At 44.0% G+C, this 13,358-nt stretch overlaps 1 protein-coding gene across 5 annotated transcripts in view; it reads right to left on the reverse strand.

The window, feature by feature from the left end:
* The window catches only part of ak9 (adenylate kinase 9), a 455,773-nt gene that overhangs the window by 183,049 nt on the left and 259,366 nt on the right, over window positions 1–13,358 (reverse strand). For all 5 annotated transcript variants that reach the window (XM_068027233.1, XM_068027231.1, XM_068027230.1 and 2 more), the window contains one exon: window positions 5,941–6,210. In XM_068027233.1, the coding sequence (XP_067883334.1) occupies window positions 5,941–6,210 (270 nt within the window). The remainder of the gene's footprint in view (window positions 1–5,940; window positions 6,211–13,358) is intronic.

A 13,358-nucleotide genomic window follows, 5' to 3' on the forward strand; every position in this document is an offset into this window, starting at 1 on the left:
CCTTTTACCACCCTTTTACTATTTATATGTCGATAGAAAATGTTGGGATTCCCTTTAATGTTAGCTATCTACTCTATCAAAACGCCTCATAATTTTGAATGCCTCTATTAAATTTCCCCATAGCTTTCTCTGCAATCCCAGTAAATGTCGTTTCTCCAGATAATTGAAACCCCTCATCCTAGCTAGCAAAATCTCCTCTGCATCCTCTGGTTCCCAGAATTGGACACAATGCTGTATCTGAGGTCTAACCAGATGCATTTCAGATTCCAGCAATTTGCTATGTAAAAAAATTACCTCATGTTGCCTATGGTTCTTTTACCAATCCTTTAAATTTGTGTTCTGTTACCAACCCTTCTGCCACTGGAAACTGTTTCTCCCTATGTAGAAGCAGTCCGTGCCCACATGCAACAAGACCTGGACAACATTCAGGCTTGGGCTGATAAGTGGGAAGGGTTTTTCGTGCCACACAAGTGCCAGGTAATAACTACTCCAACAAGAGAGAATCTAACTACCTCCCACTAACATTCAATGTCATTATCATTGCTGAATCCCCCACCATTAACAGAACAAAGAACAAAGAACAGTATAGCACAGGAACAGGCCATTCGGCCCTCCAAGCCTGCACCGATCTTGATGCCTGCCGAAACTAAAACCTTCTGCACTTCCGGGGTCCGTATCCCTCCATTCCCATCCTATTCATGTATTTGTCAAGATGCCTCTTAAACGTCTCTATGGTACCTGCTTCCACCACCTCCCCCGGCAACAAGTTCCAGGCACTCACCACCCTCTGTGTAAAGAACTTGCCTCGCACATCCCCTCTAAACTTTGCCTCTCTCACCTTAAACCTATGTCCCCTAGTAACTGACTCTTCCACCCTGGGAAAAAGCTTCTGACTATCCACTCTGTCCATGCCACTCATAACTTTGTAAACCTCTATCATGTCGCCCCTCCACCTCCGTCATTCCAGTGAAAACAATTCGAGTTTATCCAACCTCTCCCCATAGCTAATGCCCTCCAGACCAGGCAACATCCTGGTAAACCTCTTCTGTACCCTCTCCAAAGCCCCCACGTCCTTCTGGTAGTGTGGCGACCAGAATTGCACGCAATATTCTAAGTGTGGCCTAACTAAAGTTCTGTACAGTTGCAGCATGACTTGCCTATTTTTATACTCTATGCCCCGACCGATGAAGGCAAGCCATGCCGTATGCCTTCTTGACTACCTTATCCACCTGCGTTGCCACTTTCAGTGACCTGTGGACCTGTACGCACAGATCTCTCTGCCTGTCAATACTCCTAAGGGTTCTGCCATTTACTGTATACTTCCCACCTGCATTAGACCTTCCAAAATGCATTACCTCACATTTGTCCAAATTAAACTCCATCTGCCATTTCTCTGCCCAAGTCTCCAACCAATCTATATCCTGCTGTATCCTCTGACAATCCTCATCACTGTCCGCAACTCCACCAACCTTTGTGTCGTCCGCATACTTACTAATCAGACCAGCTACATTTTCCTCCAAATCATTTATATATACTACAAACAGCAAAGGTCCCAGCACTGATCCCTGCGGAACACCACTAGTCACAGCCCTCCATTCAGAAAAGCACCCTTCCACTGCTACCCTCTGTCTTCTATGACCGAGCCAGTTCTGTATCCATCTTGCCAGCTCCCCTCTGATCCCGTGTGACTTCACCTTTTGTACCAGTCTGCCATGAGGGACCTTGTCAAAGGCTTTACTGAAGTCCATATAGATAACATCCACTGCCCTTCCTTCATCAATCATCTTTGTCACTTTCTCAAAAAACTCAATCAAATTAGTAAGACATGACCTCCCCTTCACAAAACCATGCTGCCTCTCGCTAATAAGTCCATTTGTTTCCAAATGGGAGTAAATCCTGTCCCAAAGAATCCTCTCTCATAGCTTCCCTGCCACTGATGTAAGGCTCACCAGCCTATAATTTCCTGGATTATCCTTGCCACCCTTCTTAAACAAAGGAACAACATTGGCTATTCTCCAGTCCTCTGGGACCTCACCTGTAGCCAATGAGGATGCAAAGATTTCTGTCAAGGCCCCAGCAATTTCTTCCCTTGCCTCCCTCAGTATTCTGGGGTAGATCCCATCAGGCCCTGGGGACTTATCTACCTTAATGCTTTGCATCCTGGAGGTTACCATTAACTGGACCAGCCGTAAAAAAAACTGTAGCTACAAGAGCTGGTCAGAGACTGGGAATTCTAGTGAGTAACTCATCTCCTGAAATGCACCTGAAGTGCTGTAACATGCAAGGCTATGGACCAGGTGCTGAAAGGTGTGATTAGATTGGGTGGCTAGTTTGTTCAGCCGGCACGGACACAACGGGCTGAATGGCCTCCTTCTGTGCTGTACTTTTTCTATGGTTCTATGACTGCGCAAATCCTGTTCACCATCTACAGGGCACAAATCAGGAGTGTGATGGAATATTCTCCACTTGCCTGGATGGGTACAGCTCCAGCACTCAGGAAGATCAACACCCTCCAGGACAAAGCAGCCTACTTGATTGGCACCCCATCCACCATCTTAAATATTCACTCCCTTCATCACTGGCACACAGTGGTAGCAGTGTGTTCCATCTACAAGGTGCACTGCCAACGCTCCTTCGACAGCACTTTCCAAACCTGTGACCTCTACCAACTAGAAGGACAAGGGCAGCAGGTGCATGGGAACACTACCATCTGCAAGTTCCCTCCCAAGTCACACACTATCCTGACTTGGAAATATATTGCCCTTTCTTCACTGTTGCTGGGTCAAATCCTGGAACTCTCCCTAAAAGCACCATGAGTGTACCTACACCACAAGGACTGCAATGGTTCAAGAAGGCAGCTCAACACTATTTTTTCAAGGACAATTAGGGATAGGTCTTGCCAACAATACCAACATCTAATGAACGACTGAAAAAAAAATGATTCTGAGCATCTCTATCAAATCTCCTGTAACCTTCTTCGCTCTAAGGAGAATAACCACAGCTTCTTCAATCTTCACACAACTGGAGTCCCTCATCCCAGGTACTATTTTCTTAAACCGGTGTTTTTTAAATTTATTCTTGGGATGTGGGTGTCACTGGCAAGGCCAGCATTTATTGCCCATCCCCAATAGAGATGGCATGATAACTCACATCTTGAGCAGCTAAAAGCCAACAGCCCAAATAGCATACTGGAATGAAAGTAGTGGAACCCCTTAACAACAGCAGCCATTAACATTACTTTTGAATTGATGTAGGATACATTAATACTGCAAAACAATACTCAGGTATACAATTTTAATAGGAAACTTTAAATGGTACAACAAAATGACCGAGTTTTAATTAATTTCACTTTTTTTTTAAAACATGGCAACCAGCAAAAAATTATTCTGCTATTAGGAGAAAACAATAAAACAGAAAGCAAGGCCTAATATACAGCAAAGTGGGATGCGATCACTTGACTGACAAGGTGCAAATTTACTTTTTGCCAATTTCCACTCTCTTTTTATACCACTAATTCTTCTTAGGGTATTGTTCCAATGGCACATTATGTCCTTCAGTACAATCCCCAAGTGACCATCCTATGTTTGAGCTTAGACGGGGAAACCAGGATTCACTGCAATGATCATGCTTGAAATTAAAATAAGTTTAAAATGGAGAATGAAGGAAAATGCAAGTCTACTTCTACCTCACTTCCTGACCTGCAATTTTGTCCCTCCAGAAAGCCCATTGCTGGACTCCATATAAATGACAGTGGGGAAGGCAGTGCCCAGGCCTCCATTGGATTTTCCTCTCATTTGGGATGTTACTGCCACTTCCGAAGGCCATTATGTCGAAGATGGTGGAAGGGTTTTTTTTTGCTGGCAGGAATGCTGCTGGGAATTTTTTTTCAATTCATTCATGGGATGTGGTCATCGCTGGCTCGGCCAGCATCTATTGCCCATCCCTAATTGCCCTTGAGAAGGTGGTGGTGAGCTGCCTTCTTGAACTGCTGTACTCCATGTGAGGTAGGTACACCCACAGTGCTGTTAGGAAGGGAGTTCCAGGATTTTGACCAACGACAGTGAAGGAACGGCGATAGAGTTCCAAGTCAGGATGGTGTGAGACTTGGACGGGAACTTGCAGGTGGTGGTGTTCCCATGTATTTGCTGCCCTTGTCCTTCTAGTTGGTAGAGGTCGTGGGTTTGGAAGGTGCTGTCTAAGGAGCCTGGTGTGTTGCTGCAGTGCATCTTGTAGATGGTACACACTGCTGCCACTGTGTGTCAGTGGTGGAGGGAGTGAATGTTTGTAGATGAGGTGCCAATCAAGCTGGCTGCTTTGTCCTGGATGGTGTCAAGCTTCTTGAGTGTTGTTGGAGCTGCACCCATCCAGGCAAGTGGAGAGTATTCCATCACACTCCTGACTTGTGGCTTGTAGATGGTGGATAGGCTTTGGGGAGTCAGGAGGTGAGTTACTTGCCTCAGGATTCCTAGCCTCTGATCTGCTCTTGTAGCCATGGTAATTATATGGCTATTCCAGTTCAGTGGTCAATGGTAACCCCCTAGAATGTTGATAGTGGGGGATTCAGCGATCGTAATGCCATTGAATGTCAAGGGGAGATGGTTAGATTCTCTCTTGTTGGAAATGGTCATTGCCTGGCACTTGTGTGGGGCGAATGCTACTTGCCATGTATCAGCCCAAGCCTGGATATTGACCAGGGCTTGCTGCATTTTTACACAGACTGCTTCAGTATTTGAGGAGTCGTGAATGGTGCTGGACATTGTGCAATCATCAGCGAACATCCCCACTTTTGACCTTATGATTGAAGGAAGGTCATTGATGAAGCAGCTGAAGATGGTTGGGCCTAGGATACTACCCTGAGGAACTCCTGGAGCTGAGCAGATTGACCTCCAACAACCATGACCATCTTCCTTTGTGCTAGGTACGATCCTACCAGCGGAGAGTTTTCCCCGATTCCCATTGACTTCAGTTTCGCTAGGGCTCGTTGATACTATACTCGGTCAAATGATGGCAAGGGCAGTCACTCATACCTCACCTCTTGAAGTCAGCTCTTTTGTCCATGTTTGAACTAAGGCTGTAATGAGGTCTGGAGCTGAGTGGCCCTGGCAGAACCCAAACTGTGTGTCACTGAGCAGGTTATTGCTAAGCAAATGCCACTTGATAGCACTGTCGATGACACCTTCCATCACTTTACTGATGATTGAGAGTAGACAGATGGGGCGGTAGTAGGCCGGGTTGGATTTGTCCTGCTTTTTGTGTACAGGACATACCTGTGCAATTTTCCATATTGCCAGGTAGATGCCAATGTTGTAGCTCTACTGGAATAGCTTGGCTAGGGGTGCGGCAAGTTCTGGAGCACAGGTCTTCAGTACTATTGCCAGAATATTGTCAGAGCCCATAGCCTTTGAGTATCCAGTGCCTTCAGTCATTTCTGATATTGGCTATGTTTGTCAGATGAACACCAATCCTGGAAACTAAGTCATTGTTCCAATAGGAAGACTAAGCAGAAGTCCTGCTCTGCCAGAACATAGAATTATGAAGAAATTACATCACAGAAACACCGATGCTGGGAAGAGAATACCGGTCTGTTCACAGGCTATTCAATGGACAGATTCACAGCTGAGCATGATCCTGTTCTCATCCTATGCCCATAAATAAACACTCCATTGGAAATCACTAATAGGAATTGTAGTTGACTTTTGCTCTCTTTCGTCATGCAATATTGAGGCCAACTGTTGCACTCCAACCAAGGTTTACTAACTCAGTACAGTCTAGAAGTCGATTCCAGATCATTCTAGGCTGGATAATTTAGTAATACACTGAGCGGTTCGTTCATGTACTAGGCCATCAGAGAACCCTAGAATGCGCTTTTAAATTGATGATGGGGAAAATGCCGACTGGCATTTTTATGTATATATTTCTATTAAATAATATGAGTTCTACCTCTTGTTTTTCCTCATGTTCATCCTCATTTTTTTCAGGTTGTTCAACCCCTTCAAGAGCCATGATGGTCGCTATGTCAGCCAGCTCCTCGTCTGTTGGTTCATCATCATATTCAGGCCCAATCATTTTCTTAGTTTTAGGAATAAGGAGCTCCTGAAGAAGTTTTACGAACTGAATGTGAAAGATGTCCAATTTGTTTGCCAGCCACCTGCTATGGATTGTTTTACCAGATCCTTTAGCTCCAAATATGAATAATCTCAGTGGAGGTAACTGTTTCAAAACAAAAATCATATTTTTATGGGTGTAACTAAAATTATTTTTTGAGTGATTTTTTTCAGACACAAAATTTTGTGGCTTGCATTAAGTTACAGTATTAAACAGAACAGTTACACACAAATCACAGAACCTCAGTGATACACATTCGTCATGTGCAACAACCTAATTTATTGCAACTGTTTTGAACTATCAATTTGAAAGATTTACTGCTAAGGACTGGAACACTTGCACAGCTTTTGACACCCAGTGCCGGCACCATAATGTAAAGCACAGGTTAAGTTTTGAGTCAAGTAACAAAATAAGCCCTAAAATGTATTAAACCCCAAAAAGCAAGTAGCCGTGTGAATTGTCCATTTCCTGAATCAGCCACCGCTAGTTTCTCTAAGTGAGAAGGACAACTTAGCACACAATGTTGGGCAATTCTACATTTTGGACAAGTATTCACTATCAAGTGGATTGAGGATATCCAAACTCATTTCCCTTAGGGTTCTTATGGTCAGCAGAGTGGACATTTTCATTTGATTAGTTGTTTCTGGACTCAACCCAGGTTCCTGTAGGAAAGAACAGCATTTCAAGTTAAATACGACTCTAAGATTCCATGGCTGTTAGAATTTCTTAAAATGGTTTAACTTGGACAAAGTATTCCAGCAGGCTTTGTAATGCATTTATATCTTTCGAACAAATGTATCAGTAAAGTCAGTTTGGAAACTAGACAGAGAATGATAAACACCAGGTCAAAAAATGGCCCATACTGATAAGAGACTAGTTGCCAAGGCACGAAATACCACAGTAAAAAAAGATTTGGCTATGAACGTACAGTATAATAAACAAAGCTGGAACAGAGTTGGAGGCTGAAAAGGTTAGCAATGGGGTGAACATCTAAATATGTAGCATCAGTAAATGTGCACCTGCATATTATGTTATATGAAGACACGGCTCAAGTTATCTGACAATATCCAAGACAAGAACCTGTTACCTTTCTAAAGCACAGAATTCTTAGCAAGATCAGGAGCTACACAGCTGCACGGATGGCCTAGAGGACTGGAGCTGATTGTTCCAGATTTTAGGAACCAGGATGTTGGGGTGGGAGCTCTCAGGATCAGTCAGAAGCCCAAGACACTCAGGCAGCCTAGAGAGCCAAAGTGATTGCTCTGGGCTTACAAACCAGGTTGTATTATTTGCATCTCATCTTGACATTTAATATAATACTGTGGAACAGTTATATAAAACCTAATATTGTTATTAGTCAATAAAACTTGTTTAAAACTATTCGAGCTAGAATCGAGCAGAGTTATTGCAGCTGGACTAACAACCCTTTGTCGAGAAAGTTACCATGGGAAAATCTGCAAACAATGGCCCCAAAATTAGATTGCACCCAAAAACGGGTGCACAAGTCACAGACTACCTACACTAGTTTAGTACTAATACAGGCAGCATACGATACCTATGCTGCCTGCTGATTTGTCATTTTTATAAATGACCTGGATGAGGGTGTAGAAGGGTGGGTTAGTAAATTTGCGGATGACACGAAGGTCGGTGGAGTTGTGGATAGTGTCGAAGGGTGTTGTAGGGTACAGAGGGACATAGATAGGCTGCAGAGCTGGGCTGAGAGATGGCAAATGGAGTTTAATGCGGAGAAGTGTGAGGTGATTCACTTTGGAAGGAGTAACAGCAATGCAGAGTACTGGGCTAATGGGAAGATTCTTGGTAGTGTAGATGAGCAGAGAGATCTTGGTGTCCAGGTATATAAATCCCTGAAAGTTGCTACCCAGGTTAATAGGGCTGTTAAGAAGGCATATGGTGTGTTAGCTTTTATTAGTAGGGGGATCGAGTTTCGGAGCCACGAGGTCATGATGCAGCTGTACAAAACTCTGGTGAGGCCGCACCTTGAGTATTGCGTGCAGTTCTGGTCACCGCATTATAGGAAGGATGTGGAAGCTTTGGAAAGGGTGCAGAGGAGATTTACTAGGATGTTGCCTGGTATGGAGGGAAGGTCTTACGAGGAAAGGCTGAGGGACTTGGGGTTGTTTTCGTTAGAGAGAAGGAGGAGGAGAGGTGACTTAATAGAGACATATAAGATAATCAGTGGGTTAGATAGGGTGGATAGTGAGAGTCTTTTTCCTCGGATGATGATGGCAAACACGAGGGGACATAGCTTTAAGTTGAGGGGTGAAAGATATAGGACAGATGTCAGAGGTAGTTTCTTTACGCAGAGAGTAGTAGGGGCGTGGAACGCCCTGCCTGCAACAGTAGTAGACTCGCCAACCTTAAGGGCATTTAAGTGGTCATTGGATAGACATATGGATGAAAATGGAATAGTGTAGGTCAGATGGTCGGCGCAACATCGAGGGCCGAAGGGCCTGTACTGCGCTGTAATGTTCTAATGTTCTAATGTTCTAATTGTGTGTGCACCAGTGTAATTCATGAGATGCAAGTTTAGCAACAGCTGATGTCAGTAAGCAGGATGCCACTTAAAGGCATCTTAAAGAGAGGTGCATTCTGGTTGCAAAAACTGTGTAATTAAGTTTTTGAAGCCATGGCTCAACGAAGGAATGAGCAGACACCAAGGTTCTGTAATGCTGCACTGAAGGCCTTGAGGCAGTGAAGAGGAGGAGGGACATCCTTGATTGCCCCAGGGGCAGGAAGCCCTCCAGGCATCTACTCACAAGGCAGTGGGAAGAGAACACTTTAATTTTCACTGGATCAAACAAATTGGCAAAGGCAGTCTGGAAGATGAGTTTGTAGAATGCTTTCGTGACAAGTTTCTAGAACAATATGTTGTGGAACCAACTATGGATAAAGCTATTTTAGTTCTTAGTACTGTGCAATGAGGCAGGGTTAATTATGAATCCCATAGGAAAAGATTCACTGGGAAAAAAGTGATCATAATATTAAGTTTGAAAGAGACATACTCCATCCCAAATACAAATCTTAAACAAAGCCAATTACAAGGATATGAGAGGAGAGATGGTGAAGGTTGATTGGGTAAATAGACTAAAAGGTATGGCGGTAAATAAACAGTGGGAAGAATTTAAAGAAACAATTCAAAATGTTCAATAAAAGTACATTTCATTAAATTGTTCTTCCTGATATATATTAATGTCCTAGACCTTGCTGTATAGGACATAATTTCAAAATTTGCAGATAGGAAACTTGGAAGGATTGTGAACTGTGAGAAGGATAGTGTAGAACTTCAATCGGACATAGACAAGTTGGTGGAATAGGTGGAAAAGTGGCAGATGAAGTTCAATGCGGTCAAATGTGAAGTGATTCATTTTGGTAGGAACACCATGGAGAGGCAATATAACATAGAGGGTACAACTCTAAATGGGTGCAGAAGCAGAGGGACTTGGGGGTATATGTGCATAAGTCATTGAAGATAGCAGGACAGGTTGAGTGTGTGGTTAATAAAGCATATAGTATCCTAGGCTTAATTACTAGGGGCATAGAGTGCAAGAGGAAGGAGGTTATGTTGAACTTGTATAAGACACTAGTTCGGCCTCAGCTGGAGTATTGCATTCAGTACTGAGAACGACATGTTAGGAAAGATGTGAAAGCATTGGAGAGAGTGCAGAAAAGATTCACAAGAATGGTTCTAGGGATGAGGAACTTCAGTTATGCAGATTGATTGGAGAAGTTGGGACAGTTTTCCTTAGAGAAGAAAAGGCTGAGAGGTGACTTGATAGAGGTATTCAAAATCATGAAGGGTCTGGACAGAGCAGATAGAGAGAAACTGTTCCCACTTGTGAAAGGATTGAGAATGAAAGGGCACAGATTTAAAGTAATTGGCAAGAGAAGCAAAAGTGACATGAGGAAAAACTTTTTCACACAGCAGTGGTTAAGGTCTGGAATGCACTCCCTCAGAGTGTGGCGGAGGCAGATTCATTCGAGGCATTCAAAAGGGAATAAGGCTGTTATCTGAAAGGGAAAAATGTGCAGACTTACAGGGAGAAGGCAGGGGAATGGCACCAGGTGAATTGTTCAATTGGAGTGCTGGTGCAGACACGATGGGCCGAATGGCCTCCTTTTGTGCTGTAATAATTCTGTAATTCTGTGAAATAACAAAAACTCAGCAAGAAAGATACATCCATGACTTACGAAGGAAGTCACAGATATTATTAGATGAAAAGAAGAGGCTTATAATGTTGCACAAAATAGTAGTAAGCCTGAGGATTGACAGTGTTTTAGAAACCAACAAAGGGTCACCAAAAAGTTGATAAAAAGGGAAAAAATAGAACATGAGAGTAAGCTAGCCAGGAATATAAAAACAGATTGTAACAGCTTTTACAATATATAAAAAGCAGAACAGCTAAAGTAAACGTTGGTTCCTTAGAGGCAGAGATAGGAGAAATCATAATGGGAAATGAGGAAATGGCAGAGACATTGCTTTTGTGCCTGTCTTCACAAGTTACATACTAGAAATATAGGGTAACCTAAGGGCTAATAAGAGTGAGGAATTATCAGCAGAGAAAAAGTACTGGAGAAACTTAAGGGACTAAAATCTGAGAAATGCCCAGGACCTGATGGCCTACATCCTAGGTTCTAAAAGAGGGCTGCAGAGATTGTGGATGTGCTGGTTATGATTTTCCAAAAGTCCCTAGATTCTAGAACGATCCCAGATTGTATGTTAGAAAATGTAACAGAGCTATTCAAGAAAGGAGGGAGAGAGAAAACAGGGAACTACATACAGGCCAGTTAGCCTGACATCAGTCGTTGGGAAAGTGCTGGAATTTATTATGAAGGAAGTCTTACAATGCACGTAGAAAATCATAGTATGATCCGATAAAGTCAACCTGGTTTTACGAAAGGAAAATAGTGTTTGACAAATTTATGAGAGTCTTTTGAGGATGAAACTAGTAGGGTAGATAAAGGGGAACCAGTAGATGTAGTTTTTTTAATTCTTTCATGGGATGTGAGCATCGCTGGCTGGGCCAGCATTTATTGCACATCCCTAGTACCCCTTGAGAAGATGGTGGCGAGCTGCCTTCTTGAACTGCTGCAATCCATCTGGTGTAGGTACATCCACAGTGCTGTTGGGAAGGGAGTTCCAGGATTTTAGAGTCATAGAGTCGTACATGATAGAAACAGGTCCTTCGGCCCACCGCGTCCATGCCGACCATAATGCCTATCGATACTAATCCCACCTGCCTGCATTAATTCCATGTCCCTCTATGCCTTGCTCATTCAAGTACCTGTCCAGATGCCTCTTAAATGTTGCTACTGTTCCTGCCACCACCACCTCCTCAGGCAGCTCATTCCAGATACCTACTATTCTGTGTGAAAAATTTACCCCTTTGATTCCCTTTAAACCTCCTCCCTCTCACCTTAAATCTGTACCCTCTAGTTTTAGTCACCCCTACCATGGAAAACAGATTCTGGCTATCTACCCTATCTATGCCTCTCATAATTTTAAATATCTCTATCATGTCCCCTCTCAGCCTCCTTCGCTCCAGGGAAAACAGACCCAGCCTATCCAATCTCTCTTTATAACTCAAGCCCTCCTGACCCAGCGACAGTGAAGGAACAGCAATATAGTTCCAAGTCAGGATGATGTGTGGCTTGGAGGGAAATTGGCAGACGCTGGTGTTCCCATGCATCTGCTGGCCTGGTCCTTCTAGGAGTTAGAGGTCGCAAGTTTGGAAGGTGATATCTAAGGAGCCTTGATAAGTAGCTGCAGTGCATCTTGTAGATGGTACACAGTGTTGCCACTGTGTATTGGTGGTGAAGGGAGGGAATGTCGAAGATGGTGGATGGAGTGCCAATCAAGTGGGCTCCCTTGTCCTGGATGGTGTTGAGCTTCTTGAGTGTTGTTGGAGCTGCACTCATCCAGGCAAGTGGACAGTATTCCATCACTCCTGACTTGTGCAGTGCAGATGGTGGACAGGCTTTGGGGAGTCAGGAGATGAGTTACTCGCACAAGATTCCTAGTCTCTGACCTGCTCTTGTACCCACGGTATTTATATGGCTAATCCAATTCAGTTTCTGGTCAATGGTAGCCCCCAGGATGTTGACAGCGTGGGATTCAGCAATCGTAATGCCATTGAATGTCAAGAGGAGATGGTTAGATTCTCTCCTGTTGGAGATGGTCATTGCCTGGCACTTGTTTGGCATGTATGTTACTTGCCACTTATCAGCCCAAGCCTGGATATTGTCCAGGTCTTGCTGCATCTCTACACTGAGGAATCGCGAATGGTGCTGAACATTGTGCAATCATCAGCGAACATACCCACTTTTGACCTTATGATTGAAGGAAGGTCATTCATGACGCAGCTTAAGGTGGTTGGGCCGAGAACACTACCCCGACGAACTCCTGCAGTGATGGCTTGGAGCTGAGATGATTAACCTCCAACAACCACAAACATCTTCCTTTGTGCAAGGTACAATCCCAACCAGTGGAGAATTTCCCCCTGATTCCCACTGAGTCCAGTTTTGCTAGGGCTCCTTGATGCCATTTTCGGTCAAATGCTGCCTTGATGTCAAGGGCAGTCACTCTAACCTCACCTCTTGAGTTCAGCTCTTTTGTCCATGTTTGAACCAAGGCTGTAATGAGGTCAGGAGCTGATTGGCCCAGGTGGAACCCAAACTGAGCATCACTGAGCAGGTTATTGCGAAACAAGTGCCGCTTGATAGCACTGTCGACGACACCTTCCATCACTTTACTGGTGATTGAGAGTGGACTGATGGGGCAGTAATTGGCCGGTTTGGACTTGTCCTACTTTTTGAGTACAGGATAGACATGGGCAATTTTCCACATTGCCGAGTAGATGCCGGGATTGTAGCTGTACAGGAACATCTTGGCTAGGGGTGCAGCACGTTCTGGAGTACAGGTCTTCAGTACTATTGCCAGAATGTTGCCAGGGTCCATAGCCTTTGCAGTATCCAGTGCCTTCAGTCATTTCTTGATATCACACAGAGTGAATCGAATTGGCTGAAGACTGGCATCTGTGATGCTGGGGACTTCAGGAGGAGGTCGAGATGGATCATCCACTCGGCACTTCTGGTTGAAGATTGTTGAAAATACTTCAGACTTATCTTTTGCACTGATATGCTGGGCTCCTCCATCATTGAGGATGGGGATATTTGTGGAGCCACCTCCTCCAATGAGTTGTTTAATTGTCCACCACCATTCACGACTGGATGTG

The sequence above is a fragment of the Heterodontus francisci genome, chromosome 3 (assembly GCF_036365525.1).
Source record: "Heterodontus francisci isolate sHetFra1 chromosome 3, sHetFra1.hap1, whole genome shotgun sequence".
In the NCBI taxonomy this organism is placed as follows: Eukaryota; Metazoa; Chordata; class Chondrichthyes; order Heterodontiformes; family Heterodontidae; genus Heterodontus; species Heterodontus francisci.